General features: G+C 34.8%; 1 protein-coding gene and 1 long non-coding RNA gene across 3 annotated transcripts in view; one reads left to right on the forward strand and one right to left on the reverse strand.

Moving 5' to 3' along the window:
- LOC138708710 (uncharacterized) overlaps nucleotides 1–21404 on the forward strand; it is a 38572-nt gene that overhangs the window by 2232 nt on the left and 14936 nt on the right. The gene's annotated exons all lie outside the window — the stretch shown is intronic.
- LOC138708708 (venom carboxylesterase-6-like) lies at nucleotides 1370–19867 on the reverse strand. The gene is made up of 10 exons (XM_069838812.1): nucleotides 19415–19867; nucleotides 17167–17322; nucleotides 16879–17032; nucleotides 16607–16792; nucleotides 13696–13886; nucleotides 10780–10945; nucleotides 9635–9819; nucleotides 9056–9206; nucleotides 6057–6183; nucleotides 1370–3512 (listed from the first exon to the last, which is right to left on the reverse strand). The coding sequence occupies exons 1-10, from the start codon at nucleotides 19598–19600 to the stop codon at nucleotides 3302–3304; spliced, it is 1713 nt and encodes a 570-aa protein (XP_069694913.1). The 5' UTR covers nucleotides 19601–19867; the 3' UTR covers nucleotides 1370–3301.

Consider the following 21404-nt stretch of genomic DNA (forward strand, 5'->3'; position numbering starts at 1 on the left):
TTTTAACTATATTTACAAACTAGCCATATCCATGCACTTCACTGCACTTGTTAGAAATAAATATCGACTTAAATCTAAATACATGAGTAGGCCAAGAAACCGTGGATTTTTGGCATCATATTTTAAAAAAATTAAGAAAATGACCAAAATTAACCAAAAGTCTGTAGCTCGTTCCTTAAAATCAATGATTATAAAGCAGGGAATCCAAAATATATTGCAAATTCTTTTAACGACTTGTATAAAATATCATGGACAACTTAAATACGTATTCAAGATTGTGCAGAATGTGCTGCCATTGATTATTATCTAACAGGTACCTCTTGATTACACATATCACATAAGTTCTGTGTTAGAAACAACTTTCTAGTGTTAAATTGAAACCTTACTAATTTACCTTAGTTGACTATTTTCGACTCCCTGATAGCCATCTTCATAAGACCTTTAATTTAACATAGAAAGTTGTTTCTAACATAAAATTGTACATTTAACGCTGAATTTCCAGGTCTGAAATTTATTCCCACTACTGCAGCAGACATTATGTTTGTGATGAAACATCCAAAGCAAACAATTTCTGTGGATATGATGAAGTACCAAGTAAAGTTCTATAAGCCTGCTCTGAAATATTTTCTTCTCCTTTAAGCTATATAAATACAATTTTTCAGTAGTGTGGTATTTTCCTAGAAAGATTCAGATACTCCATAGTAAAACCTCAGTAATCTAATACAAAATAGAGGACAAATGTACCATTGCTAGGCATCATTACAGACCCATAGCATTATTAACCACAATTTAAAACATGTTTGAGGAAGTTATGTATAATAGGTTACAACATTATTTGAAATCCAAAAATATATTAGTTTTAGAGCAGTTTGAATTTAGAAAACAAAAATCGGTAGAGAATGCTGCTTTAGGTTGGAGAATGAAGTACTGAATTTTTTAAATTCGAAATTATGTGTGAGAGGTATATTTTGTGATTTATCTAAACATTTGACTGTGTAGATCACAATATATTGGTAAAAAAAATTAAAGTTTTATGGTGTTATAGATGAGACTTTAGGTTGGTTTAGATCTAACTTATCAAATGGAAAACAAAAAGTTGAAAGAAATAAATGGTACGGTATACAGAAAGTCACTCACTCAGAATTTACAAATATTAAACGTGGAGTTTCCTAGGGATCAATTGAGGCACTGACATGCGAAACGTTATAACTTTGAAGTCATAAAAATGAAATTGTACAGGAGAGGTGAAAATAGTTTTGAGAATGCCAGAAGTATATTTTATTACAGAAAATATATTATTGTTTAGGGAACATCAGGAAACTAATCTTAATAAAAAAAAAACTATTTTTGTTCAAAGAACACCAGCAAGCAGATTTTATCAAACAAAACTTTATTCTGCTTCTACGAAAATAATTAAACATCAAAGCAAAATGAGTTTAACAAAAACAGTTTATGCCACTTCTTATTTTTGAAACACAAATTTCCCCATAAAACTCACTGTACTTCTTGTTCAGAAAATCCAGCACGGCTAGTAGGTCCTTCTTTTTGAATTCACATAAGACCGGCCTCTTTGTAAGAGCTTGTAATGAGTGCATATTTGTGATGGTCTGGAAAGACTGCCCTCTTTTGAAGATGTTGAACTTTTTCCATGATTCATCCTCCATGAATGACTGCATTGTCTTTATTAATGGGAAGTTGGCTCTTGAATTTCTTAGGCAGGAGAGAATGCTAATTTTGATAGGCGAAGTATAGAGAAATCTGTCACATTCCTTGGCAGAATTACAAAAATCATCAGGCATCATTGTGATTACACTTGTATTGACATTTACAAGTAGGCCTAACCTACGCCTAGCACCTATGTACAAAAACGAAGAATACTACGAACTTCATATTGTTGAGATCATGATTAAACAAGAATGAAAACTTACCATTCTGAGTGGAATAGATTTCGGAGATATTCAGGACATCTGAGTCACTCTTCCAGACATGCAATAGTGATAAAGCACTCTGTGTACTGCCACAGGCCCGTTATTGATTTAGCCTCAGCCACAGAAAAATAATTTATGCCAACATTTTCTTTTTACCTAATTAGTATTGCCATTAGTCTTGTATTTCGAAAAGTTTTTAATAAAACATAAGTACATAACATAATTTATAATTTTAATTTTCAAAGATAAATCTCATATTGAAGACCAGTCCACGTTATTCATAACAGAGAGAAAATAGTACATTATGCAACGAGCCTATAATGGTAGTAATTAAGACGCGAGTATGTTTATGAAACTTGCTTGTGCTCATTTCATAATTTTCATACGAGAGTCTTAATTACCATTGTAGTCAAGTTTCATACGACTTTTTATGCTCGACCATATTTCTAACTTGAAATTATTCATAAGTATTCATGTTATTCTTATCTGACTGGGGAGCGGAACTGACCTTCTACAATACCTCGTAAATTGTGAGATGTGCGCAGACGCGAAAGTATTGATTTTTCCGAGAAACAAATGTCGACATTGACCTTGATATAATCTAGAGAGTAAAATAAATATTAATCTTGATATAACCTTGCAATTGAATTAGACATTGAAAAACGAGATGACAAATTGAATTTATTTGAATATTATTTACAATTAACGCTAATTATTATAGTAACAGAACTACTTGTCTTTCGATTGCATATCCGAGAATAATCGATACTTGCGCTCTCATATTGCTCCAATGGTATTTTCTGATTGGTGGAACACCTGAACTTTAATGAATAGGTGTACTTTAATGAGGTCAATTAAAGGGCTGTTACCAGGTGTGTAATTACTACATTTCGGCATGGTCGAACATAAAAAAACTTAAAGTACATAAAGAAATGTTCTGTAGGAGCATGTTATGTGTGGATATGTACTCATGACGTTAACATGGTTTTATTTGGCTAATCATTCCGTTTTACTTTACATATCTCATCTTATGAAGAGGGTTACTAATGCCAACTAAACGAATGTCTACTACATCAAGTCTGCTGATACGAGTGCCCCCCACTTCTGTACTTGCTCTAACTTTGATCTCACTGATGTCGGATGGAAATTCTAAAGTCTTGACAGTTTTACTTCTTAGTGTTAATATTTCAGGAATGCAAAAGCAGACATAGCAATTTTGTTTCTGAAATATTTAATATTTTGTGTGAAAACAAAAACGTTACAATTATAACTGGATAAACCCAATTTTCTTACATCTGAACTTCATAAAGAGAACATTGTGTTAAGAGATTCTGTGCCATTCTCTTTAGGACATTATTTATTTTGTGTGTTGTTTAGAACTCGGTATGTTTAAGTTTTAGTGGAGTAGATTTCCCAATTTGAGGCTCGTTGATTGGAAGGGAGTCCCAGAACTCTTGTTCGCCAAGATTACTACTGGATCTCATTTCCAAATTGTCGAATCTTCCAATGTATAAGTAATTAAGCTCTTTGGAGTTGGGTGTTGTTGGCTTCCACTGGAAATTTTTTCCTCGTGGAATCGGTATCCTGAAAATAAAATATTAAAATTATATTCCTTATTTTTGTTGCTCTACAAATTGAATTTCATATATACATTAATATCCTCTGATTGAGGTTCTGGCTGATATGTACATCTATTATCAGGCAGTACATCTCACTTGACGATGTGTCAGAGGAAGAACAATTGTTTGTATGCATCTGAAGTTTGATTAGTGTAACATGTAGCTAGTCGACAATGTATGCAATGAAGGGGAAAGAAACTGGCCACTCTACCCCATCATCTCCTGGCCTAGTTACCTCATAAGTGGTGCCTTCTTGGTATCACTTGTGTGGTTCAGACCTGTCTTCGGACAGTTAATTCAACAACAACAATATACATTAAATTATATTATCCATCCGATATTGAAGAGATGTAGCTAGATCAAAGTTAAAAACTATTCAGCAGGTCTTAAAAGTAAGAGAGTGTATTAAACACAAAATTACAATCCTTTGTGACTGTATAAACAATTTTAGCTGTGTTAACTGTTGTCACATATCACAATCAAGCAAAGAGCTAAGATTAGGGTCTGCTTAAATATCAAAGTGTACAGGGTGTTTTAAAAAAGAACTTTACAACTTTAGAAGCCTATAGATATTTATAAATATTATGTATTTATTAATTTGTCCTACAGAATAATCTCTGTATGTCGACCATTAATATTTGAGGAGAAAAATTCGCTCCGGCGCCGGGGATCGAACCCTGGTCCTTGGTTCTACGTACCAAGCGCTCTGACCACTAAGCTACGCCGAATTCAATCCAAAGCACCGGATCGAATCTTCCTCCTTCAGTGTTTCCCTTTGTGGCCTGACTCCAAGTTAGGCATATATGTTGACGTATATGTCTAATGTCAACTGACATTATACTAGGAGCTCACTCAGTTGAGTGACTTATTTGGCCGGGATTCCGCAGTTATGATGTACTGCTAGCTATGAGTATATTATGGATTTATTAATTTGTCCTACAGAATAATCTCTGTAATGTTGACAGTTTTACCCTTCTTACGTATGGAAGACATCGCACATGACTTATTCACATGAAAATCATATGTCTACTAATAATTGGAATCTGAATAACTCTCAAAGCACAAACCATAACCAGGAGATTAACTGTGATCTAATTTTGTAACTAGGGTAATAAAAGTATGTGTGTATCAGTGGTATGGTTTGTGCTTTGAGAGTTAGCCAATGGAGATGCGTGTACCCACGTGTGTGACCTTATGACATCAACATTCATTCACAGCATTACCCCGCTGCGTCTCATTCCCCTGAGATTTTCTCCTGGTTGGAGTACAGTAATAGACATAGACATTTTATTTTAACCATCCTAAAAATACATAAATATTAAAGAAAAATGTATTGCCGGCTTAGTGCAACTATAGTCGCGACGCTGTTATTCCCGACGTGACTCCTCCTCTTTGCTTACGTCTTAGGAAGTGAAGGCTCTATAAAGTCTAGGTAGGTAGTATCGTTCGCCATTTTTGTTCTTTCGTTGCCGAGCTACCATACGAGGAATCTATTTGCCACACCGTTAAACATCATGTCATAGCTCCTATGATAATAAATCAAACGCACTGTAATTCAGCAAATAATTGATCGGCAAATAACGTCTCGTGTGCTTTCTGCGAACGCCAACGAAAGAGCGAAAATGGCGGGCGATTATATTAAGTATTTATCGAGCCTTAAGAAATGAATAACGTCTTCATCAGCGAATCACAAGACGCACACGTTTAAATGTAGCCGACCTGCAACGCGATTGGCTGCCGGAAATAAGAGCGACGGGACTATAGTGAAGGAAACCGACGCTGTCTCTTTTACTGGAATAAAAGCAAACAAGAAGTCGGGAAACCCCAGTGTTCTGCCCGTCAAAAAGCAACATCGTGGCTGGGTAAAAAATGCCGGTAATTATTTAGCTTTAACTCGCTCTGTATAAAGATAAGATTTTGCACGTCTAACACGCTGTAAGTAGCCATACAGTGTTATATTAGTCTACACATGGTCGTTCTCCGTAACGTTATTTTCCGCCAGTCTAAAGGCTGGTTCACAATAAACCAGGAACGGAAACGACAACGAGAACGGAAATATTGTTAAAATATATGTTTTTAAATGTGGCATTCACAATTAACTATTGTGAATGCTCACATTTAAATACATTTATTTTAACATTATTTCCGTTCTCGTTGTCGTTTGCGTTCCCGGTTTATTGTGAACCAGCCTTTACAGTTTTGTGCGGTTGTATGTTCAAATCATACCTACTGCATAACATTTAGATGCCTTTTGTTGTCCTGTGTAACTTCACATCACAGTGTGTGTTGAGCATAGCTATGCAATTGGAGCAAGACTCAGTTCGGCCTGTAAATGAATGATCGAATAGTACATTCTTCAAGTTTGAAGACCAGGAAATCCGAGGCAAGGAATTTTGAAAAAGTTTGAGAATGATATTGTGTTGCTTACTTGTAGACTTGAGGACAATTCCTGAGGAAACTGAACATGTGGACATTTACTTGCACTAGTTATTGTTTCGTAGAGACTTACCCGTCACGAGCAAAGCTTGTCCAAATATCAACTAGTAAATTTGACATCTCCTTGTCTTCAGGTTTTTCATCAGGGTTGTTTATACTGCAGTCCATTGTGTAGCTTAAATCGTCTGCGTGGCTCACACCTGGTGAAGGATTAGTTTCATTGTCACGTTACTGTTACTACTACTACTACTACTACTACTACTACTACTACTACTACTACTACTACTACTACTACTACTACAAACACCACCACCGTGATAGAGCGCTATAAATGTTGTATGTATAGTTCGGTTCTCACAGAAATGCACGAATACTGTAAGCTTTTACATATGCAAGGTGGGACAATTTTGATTTACCATTCTGAGACTTGTAATGCTTTTTTCTAGTGTCCATGAACTTTATTCAAAGCATTGATACATAGAGAGACATATTGTCATTTATCGTGATGTCGACCTGGTTGCCGAGTTGGTATAGCGCTGGCCTTCTATGCACAAGGTTGCGGGTTCGATCCCAGGCCAGGTCGATGGCATTTAAGTGTGTTTAAATGCGACAGGCTCATGTCAGTAGATTTATTGGCATGTAAAAGAACTCCTGCGGGACAAAATTCCGGCACATCCGGGGACGCTGATATAGAGTGAAAGTATGTGTATGTATTTATTCACACTGGAATGGGTATATACCCGATGGCAGTGGTAACTAATTACACTCAATAATGACTATAATAAACTTGTTAATTAAAAATACAATTAATAATAATACCATAATTAATACAAATAATTAATACTAACAATAATAATAATAATAATAATAATAATAATAATAATAATAATAATAGGGAATATCCTAAATTAAATGAAGCATGATCACTTAAAATAACAGCACGATCGCTTAAAATAACAGCACGATCACTAAAATAACAACACGATCACTTAAAATAACAGCACGATCACTAAAATAACAACACGATCACTTAAAATAACAGCATGATCACTTAAAATAACACAATATAACCTCTGCAGTTGCGAGCATCGTTAAATAAAACATAACATTTAACATTTTATCGTGATACCAATAAAACAATTATTATTTTTTTAAATTACCCCTTTCGATGCACCCGTGAAACAACGTTTTCCATGACGCTAGATGCTAGGTCAGCTGTGGAAACACGAACTCATTCAACATGGCAACATAACGGTCTGACGTTACAGTAAAAAATAGGGACCAATAAACCCGAATGCAGAAAATCAGCACCAAACCATTACCGGTACTTCTTGAGTGTGGATGAAGCCCAGGAGGGTTGACATCGCTCCAGTTCAGAACTGAATGGGGCATCTTTTGCCGAGTGAGATCTGGCTGTTGTGTTATGAATGCCCTCCTTACGACACAATCGTGGTCTGAAAGTTGATGCACAATCTGAAACTTGTATGGGTGGAAATTCAGATCTTTGTGCAAAATCCGACCCAGTGACATTCTTGAGATTTGAAATATTTGTGCATTTCAGCGTACTTATCGTTTGGGACTTCGTTGAAAATCAATCCTACGCGATCGACGTGCAGCCTTTGATTTCCCTCCATACTTTTTATCTTCTATAGACGCTGTAGTTCGAAACTTATGTACTCAGTTTACGGTGTGCCGGTCTGGAACATGCCCGTGCGTTCCAATGTTGAAATGTTGTCTAGATATGTGCTGCCTCAGTACTGCATTAAAAAAAAATCTTTACGTCTACAGGAAAGCAAGATATGCAGCTGACCAGCGCTCCATTTTGTTTACTAAATGGCATTGTTGTGTGGATGTTGCCTTGCAACCAAACATTGTAATAACTTCATGGCCATCTAATGAACACTGCCCTCCTTGTACAAGGACTAGAAGTAAGCTGTCCAGACTCGTTTCTCCTATGCTACAAGAGGCTGCAGTTATAGTTACTTTCTTCTAGGAAATAATAATTATGGAAGAATATTTTCAGTCCAGTTTTCAATGGAATAGACATAGCCTAGCTGTATTTCAGTCCTAGAGAGCGGTCAGTTATTTTTGACTGATAGGTATACTTGTGCGTAAATAGGTTTGTGTGTACAAGATTAACGAAACTTCGCTATATTACTACATGACAATTTTTCTGTATGTGTTCGAACTAATGTAGGAAATGTAAGAACCTGACATATTCAAATTCATTGATCACCACTGTGCGCAGAATTAATGCACCTTTGCTCCTTGTTTCGAATCCAGTGAAAGTCTGTTCAGTATTGCTATGTGTTTTAAAGTTTCAAACAGGTTTCAAGATCCTTAGTTTTTCTGTCCACTAAATTCCTCTTCTTTGCAGTTTCCTGCGGTTTTCATCGTACAAAACAATGTTAGAAAAGTTACTTGTGTTCTGCTGTATTCAGTGTTGAGCCCAGCCAATGTAAAAAGTATTTTTTGTTACGTAGTTTTTTTCATTCTTGTAAGGATTTCATTATGTTGAACACCCGTTTAATTATACCGATATATAGTACCGGTATTTTATTTGGTAGCATATTAAATATAGATAGAACAATTAATCTCTGGAGACTTTATTTGTAAATAATGATGTAAACCTGCTCTAAATGGCTTGAGAACGAAGATATTTTAACACTGAAATATTTATATTGCGAAAATAAATGTCATATTTTGCCAAAATGTTCATCGTATTGTGCTGGTCTGTAGTTATGACAACGTAAGTAAAATTGAATCACAATATTGAGAGACCCCCACATGTCCATTTTTTTCACGAAATTGAGTTATATATGATTTCATATTCTAAACATGTAGACTCATGATATTATGAAGAGAAGCCCCCACATATTCCCATCAACATTCATTTTAGCTAAAGTGTAAAGAAAAAATAATTTGAGCACAAATCTAGGACCTGAGACGTGTTTTGTATCCCCTCAAAAGTTTAGTTTTCTAGACAAATGGGTTTCTCAATATTCCGGTTGAATGATCGTAACGCGTTTGTAAGGAAAGTAGTTCGTTGAAGTACCCAGCCTAGCACCATACCTAAATCGACTGAAGTCCCTGACATGCTGTCCGACAAGCTGCTCTTGCCTCTGTACCCGAAGTGGTAGAAATAAACAGGAGCAGAATTGACCGCAGCTTGGAGTTTGGCAGCTCGAACTAAATCTGCTACAAACAATCGATCTGTGGCAACCTGAAATTAAAAGTTATCGTTTGGTTTCACAAGCAGATCATCATAATAGCTTATTTGGGTGACTTTTATTGAAAAGAGAAATTAGGTTGTTTTGATACGAAAATCAAGTGGTAGACATGAATAAGACGTTCTTGACCGTAAACATGATAGCCTACATACAGACTCATTGTTGGACACGCGCCTCACAGATGTCTCAGTAATAATGCAGGACCGCTGTAATGCACAATCATTGTTAAGCGGATAATAATTGCAGGAAGAAAGCAGATAAAAATATAGACATAGTTTATAACATTCCGGAAAAGAGATGGTAATACTGCAAAAATAGTCGGTGAAAATATGGGAACTACCACAAAATTAAAAAAGGAAATAAGTAATAGTTGTAAGTAAGATTTACTTGTAATAAAACCTTTGTTGATTCATGCACATACCTGTATCATCTCCTTCTTTGTCTCACTAGATGGTGGTTTTCCGTGGAAATAATGTTGAATGATTTGCTGTAAGACTTCTGATTTCTTGTTCTGGGGAACAGTGTAGTTGTAGTCAAGAATGTGAGGAAAGAATTCGGCATACTTGTCTTCCAGAACTTTTGTAGTAGCTGGGTTGGTTATCCAGTCTGGTCACAAAAATGTAACACAAAGCAGTTATTGAAATCTGTATTTTGCTACAGACTGACGTGTTATTTTAATGTGAAACTAGATTTTTGTATGTTAACCCCGTGATCACTTAATTCTACACAGCACCATGAATTTATTTAATGTTATTGTTATTAGCAAGTACCGAAAATAATGGCAAATTGTAGAGTTTAGTTGATTCTCTGCATTCCTTATTGTATGGTACAGTATAACCTGGATGTGTCTGCAAGCTGAGTAGTTATGTGATAGCTAAGTATCTGATCATTTTAATTTAATTACTTTTTCCGATGACTTCACAACTCCATTATGTAACATTATGTGCCCATAATACACGCATTTTAATTTTTACGTCATTTGTTTTGGCATGGGTTCAAAGACTATTTGAACTAAAAGGCGTTGTAGAGTGTAATGTAAATATTTTATATACCGTAACCATTTTGTTGTGGTTAGGAGTAACTAGAACGAAGTGTATCCTTGAAGACAGACACCTTTTAAAAATAATTTATTATAATAACCGGACAGTGTAATTTAATTATATTTTAGATTTCAACTACAAGGAAAAAGTGAGAAAATAAATTATTCTAAAACCTTTCATTAGATCTTGCAGAAACATGATTCAGCTGATAGCTTGCTGACGATTTTTCACCAAGGGGATTTGACTTCGATCTCTGGAATTTAATGTGACATTTTCTGCAATGGAGAAGGTTTCCTACGAGTATGTCGGATTGTCATATTATCGCACCATAATAATAATAATAATAATAATAATAATAATAATAATAATAATAATAATAATAACCATCATCATCATCATCTCCTCGACTGTGAATAGCTTCGTACGTGTTATGAAATGGTTAAATAATTTATTTTTGGTACAATTTTCATAATTATAACTTGAAATTAATTTAAATACTCTAAATCTAAGTTAAACCTGCACTTACCCGCAACAGGATATAAACCTTCCTCTGTGGTTGCGCTTGTCATCCATGGAAGGTCTTGGACATCTCCTTGCAATATGGCGTCAAGTGGGGATTTTGATAGAAATGAGTTGGGCCCAGCTGCTTCCACAGTAGGACCGAAAGGAGCAAATGGATTGTACCGCCATACCTAATTTTCAATATTATTCATGTTAATACAACATTACAAGTAGCCTATGGGCCTATTTTAGTGTATTGATAACTGTAATGTAGAAACATTTTTCTTCTTAAGAATGGATGAATTCGTCCATCCAGCATATGAAACTTGCATGACAGCATTCATTCTGCTTTGTAGATCATGAAAAAATCTGATTTTGTCTACAATTGTCTTTTATTTTATCTCTATAACACCATATCGCTGATTCTCAATAATCGCTGTGTTCAAATATACCGTTAAACCACAGTATATAGGTCCTACAGTCACGAAGCTTGAATTGTGAGGGTGCTAGGAACAATAGACTGTGCCGGTACTATTTCGCATTGTCTTTAATAAGGCGATATTAGCGATCCTAGTAGTTAGCAACTATCTATGGATGCATATTTGCTATATATTGAGCTTCGTGACTGTAGGGTATATACTAGACTGTGGTTAAACTATGTGTACGGGCACTGGTGTGTGTGTGCGTGCGTGCGTGCGCGCGCGCGCGCGTTTGTTTTTTTACGAGATTATACAAGCTGGCGAATAGCGCTTGAAATATAGGTCTAAAATGGTAACGCCAATTCCACCACTCGGAGCGCTGTTCGTTCCTAGATATTCATAGCAGAACACTTAAATGACATTTGGGACATTTAAAGGACTCACCGTTGCTTATTAAATGTTTCGTACAATATTTTATGGCCAGTAGACGTAGTTTCAAAACTTCTGCGTTTCAATTATATTAAAATAAATGGATGTCATTCTTGATAAACTATATATTATAAACTAAGGCACTACCTTCCTGTTGTTCAATTCATACATCATAGGCCTACCTTTCCGGAAGTAATGAAAGAAACAATACATTTCACATTAGCACTATAGTCTACCCTTGTCACTTGTTTTTTTGTTTATTATTATTATTATTATTATTATTATTATTATTATTATTATTATTATTATTATTATTATTATTATTAAGTTCCAGTGAATTAAGGTACTGTATTGTCTTCCATTTTCCTGAGTTCATAATTTAATCACTTGTAAATGGGCCTAACTTTCCCCCTTTCTTTTTTTTTAATATATTGAAGTTGAAGTGTTATGATTTTTACTAATGGAAACTGCAGTCACAGTGCATGATACAATTGCATGATTTTTCTTGCAGGCCTTGTAGTGGTGAAATAATTATCTAATATGCCTGCTGATTAATCTGTAGTGGATAGTAATAGTAAATGCTGTAATATTTTAGTGTATGTAAACAGTTTTTAAATTAAAAGTTAGAATTAAATTAAATTAGGAAGTTAGTCTGCAATATGTGATTAGAAATGGTTTCCTCATTTGAGGATTTCTCAAAACATAAACAAATATCTTAGGATTCTCAGTGACTTTTTTTTTGTGTCGCCCATAAGCATTTGCTCATTTGCTTTCCCCGATCCCCATTTCTCTTTTATTAATGTCTGCATCTCGCTTCCCTGAGGTGTTTTCTGTCGTCACTCACAACATGTCAGTTTAACGAAAGCATAGAGAAAAATCTTCAGTACACCATACGGTGACAGTTGAACCTTATCAATTGTAGTAATTCTTATTTATTACTCGTAATGTCGTAATAATATTTGATTTGGCTTTGAGGATGAGGAGAGTACGTTACACTAAACTCGGCAAGCGCAACATTAAAATCGCATTACTGCGTATGTTGTATCCTAAATAATGGAAATCGTATGTAGTCTATGTCATTATTCAGCAGTAATAATGAACTATTGTCGTAGAATATTTCACCATTACAAATGATTTTTAATCATACTCCTTTCCTCGAAAGTATTGAATAACGCTACTGATTGTCTTAAGACAAGGCAAACTAAGAACTATAGTCTACTAGTTTAATGATAATGATAATAATAATGATAATGATAATAATGATAATAATAATAATAATGTCTGAAAGTGAAAGACACCGGTAGTTCACTTTCAGCAATTAAAACAAATCAGAGGGAACAAAATTTGAAGGAAAAACACGGAACTGAAAACAATCAACTTGCCAAATTAAATGAACCAGGTGAAGAATATAGTTTGAAAGCAAACATTTTAATTGAACAAATCCAGACTTCCGGGAAACAAAATTGTAAATTTCATTAAATCATTTCGAGGGGAAAATTGTTCCGGGGCCGGGCATCGAACCCGGGACCTTTGGTTTAACGTACCAACGCTCTACCAACTGAGCTACCCGGGAACTCTACCCGACACCGATCCAAATTTTCCCTCTATATCCACAGACCTCAAAGTGGGCTGACAACCGTCAAGCAACAAACTTCGAGTGCACACTACTCCGTGTGACTTAAATTGTGGTTTTTGTGTTAACGAACAGTGACGTGCCTGGCCTCGGAACAATTTTTCCCTCGAAATTATTCAAATCAACTTCACAGGGAGTTATACCTGAAATCTTGATTTTCATTAAATCACACTGAAAATCTGCATACTGTTATTTAACAAGTCATCAGTAATTCTCAAATAAGACTGTAATATGCTTGACATGTTTATAATCTTCGTACTCGATCAGTAATGCCAAATTAACGAAAGAATTTTCACGATGCACAATGCTTAGCAATGGTATTCATCATTTCGTAGAACTGCGAGGCGAACCTAGCGGCAGAAAGTGTAATGACGCTCCGAGTCCCACTCTTGATCATGCTATGCGCCAGCTTGTGTAATCTCGTGTGTATACAGTTAGTCTCCTTAATAGTTTGAATTACCAGAAAATGTTGAACTTGCTGTACAATCTGCCGTGCTGGTCGGTCACGCAAACAGTCGGTAAGTTGCTGGGTGTTTGCAGTAGCACAACCCAAAGCTGCTCCCAGGATTTGTGCTTTCGTTCGACCTCCTTCCATAAGAGCCCATGGCAACAACACGCTTCCACTTTGTGAATAACCTCTTTTAAAGAGACCTGCAAATGACGGTAAAATATTCTTTATATATTGCACGTTCTCTCAAGAGTATATTGCGATACAAGGGCGGCATATGCATTATAAGAAAAGTTAGACTGAGGCATGTCTGTTCTGTTACGCATCTAACACAGTGCATGATCGTATTTTTTAATTGCAAATACTTAATTTTTTTCATTGAAAATATTGAGTAAATTTGTAATGTATGCGTAATTTTCATAGTATATCAATAGGTAGGCCTAACTAAATAACTCCAGAATAGAGTTTGTTGATGCTCCGCCATTTTAGTTAATGTAACTATTACACATTCAAGAGAGATTGTTTTGCTAAAAAGATTAGTAAAAGTTGGCATTATAATACATCCGATACATCATAGCAGCTAAGATGATCTAACATGTACGTGGACGTCAATATTAGAGTTATGAAACATTACATTGGTGCAACAATAATCGGTTTATCTAGCAACCAGTCCGCGTGTTGGAAGTCCATGTTACAATGTCTGTCAACACCCCGCCGAAGTGGTGTGCAACTAGAAATCGTAAAAGTTTGATTTCTAGTGTCAATAGAAAATGCATGACTTGAGTTCTCGTGAACATGCTTTGAAAGTTTTCGAAAAGGAGTGAGTGTGTGAGTGAGTGAGTGAGTGAGTGAGTGAGTGAGTGAATGAGTGGTAAAGAGAGGAAATCTACAATGTAGTCCAGTTACAACAGTAATTTAACTAAGTTCTTCAACAATAATTCAACTAAGTTCTTCAACAGTAATTTAACTAAGTTCTTCAACAATAATTCAACTAAGTTCTTCAACAGTAATTTAACTAAGTTCTTCAACAATAATTCAACTAAGTTCTTCAACAGTAATTTAACTAAGTTCTTCAACAATAATTCAACTAAGTTCTTCAACAGTAATTTAACTAAGTTCTTCAACAATAATTCAACTAAGTTCTTCAACAGTAATTTAACTAAGTTCTTCAACAATAATTCAACTAAGTTCTTCAACAGTAATTTAACTAAGTTCTTCAACAATAATTCAACTAAGTTCTTCAGCAGTAATTTAACTAAGTTCTTAAACAGTAATTTAACTAAGTTCTTCAACAGTAATTTAACTAAGTTCTTCAACAGTAATTTAACTAAGTTCTTAAACAGTAATTTAACTAAGTTCTTCAGCAATGATTCAACTAAGTTCTTCAACAGTAATTTAACTAAGTTCTTAAACAGTAATTTAACTAAGTTCTTCAACAGTAATTTAACTAAGTTCTTCAACAGTAATTTAACTAAGTTCTTAAACAGTAATTTAACTAAGTTCTTCAGCAATGATTCAACTAAGTTCTTCAACAGTAATTTAACTAAGTTCTTAAACAGTAATTTAACTAAGTTCTTCAACAGTAATTTAACTAAGTTCTTCAACAATAATTCAACTAAGTTCTTAAACAGTAATTTAACTAAGTTCTTAAACAGTAATTTAACTAAGTTCTTCAACAATAATTCAACTAAGTTCTTCAACAGTAATTTAACTAAGGTCCACACCTGTAGAGTAACGGTCAGCACGTCTGGCCGCGAAACCAGGTGGCCCGGGTTCGAATCCCAGTCGGGGCAGTTACCTGGTTGAGGTTTTTTCCGGGGTTTTCCCTCAACCCAATATGAGCAAATGCTGGGTAACTTTCGGTGCTGGACCCTGGACTCATTTCACCGGCATTATCACCTTCATTTCATTCAGACGCTAAATAACCTAGATGTTGATACAGCGTCGTAAAATAACCCAATAAAAAATAAATAAAAAAATTAACTAAGTTCTTAAACAGTAATTTAACTAAGTTCTTCAACAATAATTCAACTAAGTTCTTGAACAGTAATTTAACTAAGTCCTTCAACAGTAATTTAACTAAGTTCTTCAACAATAATTCAACTAAGTTCTTCAACAGTAGTTTAACAATAATTTAACTAAGTTCTTAAACAGTAATTTAACTAAGTCCTTCAACAGTAATTTAACTAAGTTCTTCAACAATAATTCAACTAAGTTCTTCAACAGTAGTTTAACAATAATTTAACTAAGTTCTTAAACAGTAATTTAACTAAGTTCTTCAACAATAATTCAACTAAGTTCTTCAACAGTAGTTTAACTAAGTTCTTCAACAGTAATTTAACTAAGTTCTTCAACAATAATTCAACTAAGTTCTTCAACAGTAATTTAACAATAATTTAACTAGTTCTTAAACAGTAATTTAACTAAGTTCTTCAACAATAATTCAACTAAGTTCTTCAACAGTAATTTAACTAAGTTCTTCAACAGTAATTTAACTAAGTTCTTCAACAATAATTCAACTAAGTTCTTAAACAGTAATTTAACTAAGTTCTTCAACAGTAATTTAACTAAGTTCTTCAACAGTAATTTAAGTAAGTCCTTCTAAATAGGTATTCAGTCCTGATTTGAATGTGAGAGACATGCTTACATATTTAAGGGTTACTTCAGTAAAAATCCAAAAGTCCGTGGGCACAATAAATATTTACCGAAATACCTTTATTATTGTAGGCTATCTAACTTCTTAATTACACATTATTCTTTGGACACGTGATCAGATACATAGGTGCTCGTAACTCTGTTTATTGTACTAACACTGTGGTGAACCTTCCGATTGAACTGTCGATTAGTGGAAGAAGTGGTCGGTATGAGGTGCGACTAATTTAAATTGTACTCCCTGGCATAAAAATAAATAAAAAGGTCTTACCGCGTGACATTGGTGATATGTAATGGTAATGAACACTGACGCCTCCAGCAGAATTTCCGATCAACGTCACACTGTCTGGGTTGCCACCAAATGCCGCAATATTTCTGTGCACCCATTTCAGAGCTGCAGTTTGGTCCTTTAGGCCCATGTTTCCGGGAACTACTTTGTCTTCAGTCGAGAGAAATCCTTTGAACATTCAGTACCGATATATCAGTCACACTATTGAAGAACATAGCATTTTCCACATTGATTTTTAACAACAGTGAACTCACCCATGGGACCCAGTCTATAATTGAAAGTAACTAAAATAATATCTTTGTCTAAAATATATTTCGGTCCATATGCATGGCTCCACCCGTACATAAGAGCTCCTCCGTGTATGTAGAATATCACATCCAGTAAGGGTGCTGCATTTCCAGCTTTCTTCTGCAAAATTAGATTTCAGTGAAATTATTTGATATCTGTTACATACTGTATAGTAATTGAATTCTCTTAATTTTAAAGTCGGTGTTTATTTGATACTTATTTCGTTATGTATGTAATAACGTTTTATTTCTTACCACAGGCATAAACACATTTATATAAAGGCAGTCTTCCTCTCCAATTATCGGGTCCTCATCTTCCACAAATGGCATCAGTCTCTGATACTGAATGCACGCGCTTCCTGGCAGACTGGCGTTCCAAGTGCCTTTCCATCGATGAGGTGCCAGGGGTTCCTAGTCAATAAAATAAATATTACCTTCGATAGCGGTGCCTCCTTCTTTATGAAAGAGGGATGAATTTGTACAGAGTGAAAGGGAACCTATTAAATTAATTCCCAGAGGTACGAGGTACGAATATGGTAACTTAGTGACCAGTGTCGCATTTCTCGCGCTTTCATGTTTATGTAAAAAGAGTGGAATATGTTTAGTTCAGTATTCAGTGTTGGACTTATTGGTCCGGTATAAAGAATACTACTGTGACATAATAGCCTGCATGTTTGTATATCACAGCTTAGTATATGCAGTTACGAAGCTTGGGATGATTTTTTGCATTTCTCGCGATAGTTGCTAGCCGCTTGGAGCGCTGTGAGTACTAGGAACAATAGACTGTGTCACTGCCATCATGATCTAATACAGGCCGTAAGGCAGACCATGTAACTCGCTTAACCTGATCACGAAGGGCGGCGTTTCAACCATATAAATTAGTTGGAATGCATAAAGAGTAACATATTTATCTAAAATGTAGTGTAATTGCATTAATAAAATTTAAAACAATGATTATGAGACACTTCAGACATAAATCACTTGCGAGTTAAGATGTAATATTAGTTTTGGTGTGAAAATTACGTTGTTCGTATGTGTAATACCTGTCTTTATTTCGATTAAATATTGCGAAATTCTTGTAAATTCATTTATGCACGATTTAATAATTTTCAGTTGCACCGCACGGATATTTAGATATGTTGAAATTATAGGTAATGTTTAATGTCTCAGTTGCCCCTTTCTATCTAATTTTAGTGGTCTCCAATGCCTTGCCATTCATATGGAAATATAGGTTATGTTTACTATATCTTGTATTCCTAAATTCGCAATTATACATTATAATTAAGCATAATGTCATGTATGATACTCCGCACATTCAATTTGTCTGTATTTTAATACTAAAACTGAGTATTGAATTATTGTATGTATCTACTACGTAAGAGACGAAGTAACAATCGTACGTACACTAATTTCATAGGAGTGGTATGATAAATTTTCTGTCTTTATCAAGGAAGGTAGATGTGCTAAATTAAAATCACAATATAAATTATTTTTTTATTAAACCTCAAAATAACTTCCATTCTAAACTTAAAATGTTGATGGGAAAAGATTATGTTAACATGTAAAATTCTCTTCACATTAAAATAACACAGTTTTGTAATTATTTCTGCAACATTATGCAACAAGAAGTAAAGGGAACTTATGGACACATTACACTAAATAAAACTTAGCTATGATACGCAATAAAGTTATAATATAATAATTCATTGAGCTCCATACACTGAAATAGAAAACCCGAACATATATTACGGCCTGATCTAGATCGAAAAGGCATTGACTGTGCCGTATTTCGCATTGTTGTGAAAAGTTGTGTAAACTGTGAAATGTTCGTTATCGGTTGTAATAACTGTAAATGGCTAAAATACAATAATTTGAGTAATAATATGGGACAAGGAAACATTTGTTGCACTATAAATTCTAAGAAAAAGAGGACAGAGCTATCCTTCCGAAAGATCCAGGAAGGTGAGTTTATAAAATACAGTATAATATATACTTTATGAAAATAATATATAAACCTCATGTATTTCGTATTTCAATAGTGGAAGGAAGGTGTTAATTTTTCAAAACAACACGATATCAAAAGTACAATACATTTTATCGTCTGCTAGGGAAAGAGTCTGTGATGAGGCGATAGTAGCGATCCTGGTGGCTAGCAACTATCTATGGATGCATATTTCAACTGTCTATATTTGCATATTTAGTAAGCATTGAGCTTCGCAACTGTATATACTAAACTGTGGTATTATATTGCCCGCACGTCTTGGGTGTAGAATATAATATTTGCAATACGCGTAAAATTGTGGATATTGTATGAGTAATCGCGAATCAGATTGGCCTTATAACAATAGATCTACTGTATAAAGAAATGTCATAAGTCACAAGACCTTCTTGCCTTCTCAATCCTACGATCCTGTTTGTAATAAGAAGAATACCAAATATTAGTTCAAAAACGCCAGTCTGATAGCGAGGTACAAATATCTTAGCCCAGAGAGAAGAATCTTACCTTGAACCGTAGCTTTCCGACAGGAGGCTGTGCATACGGTATTCCTTGGAACGCAGCGAACTGTCTTCCACTGCTCGACACCAGGTAGGTCCCGTGGATCGTGCCTTGTTGCGTGTGAACTACCGGGCCTTCTGCTGCCAGAAATGTGAGTTTTGTAGCACATAGCAAAGCAACCCAGAACAACATTTTGCGAGTGGGAACTTGTAACCCTGGCTTATATAGTGCGTGATATATCACAAGGTTGAACCGTGAACGAAAACTTGTCCTTTGAAGTTGCGCAGTACCTTTGTCAAATTGTTAAATTATTCTGTCGTGAACATCGGTCTCTGCGCGACCGTCACATATTCTAGCGTCAAATACAGAAATAGAGCCGCAGAGAAAGTGTTCACCTTGAACAACAATTTTTTTCTAAGCCAGCTCATGAGACACACTAACAAAGATAAATGACGAGCTGATAACGTTCTAAAACTGTTCACAGAGATGATCAAGCTTCATATCGGCGGGGGACTGTTTCCGTAAACAAGGCGCATTAAATGCGAGTGTTTACTTCTTCATTGTAGAGGTGTAGAAATATTCTACGAAAGTGTGTAGAATTTCTGACGGAAATGCACATTTTTATTATCCGCTTTTTTTTTTTTTAATTATTAGGCTATGTGTAGTGATTTATTCTGAACAAATGAGCGGATATTTTTCTCTTTTTTTCATATTCGTATCCACGAGTTACTTGATTGGAGAATGATTAAAATAAAATATTATTTTCACTACCAATAAAATTATTATTAATGGGGTTCTTTATTTGTAAAATGACACAAAATGGCGACTTACTCAAAATTGTCTCTAACAACTATTCTGTTACCGTACCGTACTTAATATGATATAGCAATAATAATAATAATAATAATAATAATAATAATAATAATACCGGTAATAATAATTTTTATGCTCGACCATGCCGAAATGTAGTAATTATACACCTGGTAGCAGCCCTTTAATGCATGTCATTAAAGTACACCTATTCATTAAAGTTCAGGTTTTCGATTATTCTCGGATATGCAATCGAAAGATAAGTATCGAAACGTCACGGAGGCTGGAAATCCAATACTGTCGCAGAAGTTTATGTTCTGTTACTATAATAATTAGCGTTAATTGTAAATAATATTCAAATAAATTCAATTTGTCATCTCGTTTTTCAATGTCGAATTCAATTTCAAGGTTATATCAAGACTAATGTTCATCTTACTCTCTAGATTATATCAAGGTCGTCGACATTCGTTTCCCGAAAAAATCAATACTTTCGCGTCTGCGCACATCTCACAATTTATGATGTAGGCTATTTCACTCACATAACAATAACATGAATACTCATGAATAATTTCAAGTTAGAAATATGGTCGAGCATAAAAAGTCGTATGAAACTTGCCTATAATGGTAATTATGACGCTCGTATGAAAATTATGAAACTCGCTTGCGCTCGTTTCATAAACATCCTCGCGTCTTAATTACTACCATTATAGGCTCGTTGCATAATGTACTAATTTCCTTCTGATTATACATAACCTATGACGTATATAATTGTTATAAGAGCTGGAGCAGTTCAGTTATAATATATATTCAATACAAATAAAAATAATAGCAAGACAAATGAAAGCGATGTAGACCGTAATGTTCCCAAACAGGATTGCTTCAGAGAAATAATTTACAGGATTATATATCCAATCGGAATCATCTTAAGACTAACATTTTAATGCTTAGGGATATTAAAACGATATCTCAATAGCACCGACGTAACTAAGTAGAGCAAAAGTAGTCTGTTTTTCTGTAGAAAAGTGGCAAATGTATTCTCAAAATTCATATTCATTTCTCGCTACAACTTATCTAAAAATAGATACACAGATACTTACGATCGCCAGAGGTTAGAAGATTATTTGGAACGGCTGTGAAAGCTTTTCAGATGCTGTCTCTGTGCTTGTCAAAAATGTTCATAATAGGA

This window comes from Periplaneta americana, chromosome 11 (assembly GCF_040183065.1).
Source record: "Periplaneta americana isolate PAMFEO1 chromosome 11, P.americana_PAMFEO1_priV1, whole genome shotgun sequence".
Classification (NCBI taxonomy): domain Eukaryota; kingdom Metazoa; phylum Arthropoda; class Insecta; order Blattodea; family Blattidae; genus Periplaneta; species Periplaneta americana.

What these genes read in the sequence shown, in the direction of transcription:
- LOC138708708 (XM_069838812.1), bottom strand. Translation starts at nt 19,600, where the DNA reads ATGTTGTTCTGGGTTGCTTTGCTATGTGCTACAAAACTCACATTTCTG. An exon ending in AGGTTTATATCCTGTTGCGG is followed by an intron (nt 9,820 to 10,779) that starts GTAAGTGCAGGT and finishes TTTTGTGACCAG; the next exon opens with ACTGGATAACCAACCCAGCT. An exon ending in ACAAGCTTTGCTCGTGACGG is followed by an intron (nt 3,513 to 6,056) that starts GTAAGTCTCTAC and finishes TTTTATTTTCAG; the next exon opens with GATACCGATTCCACGAGGAA.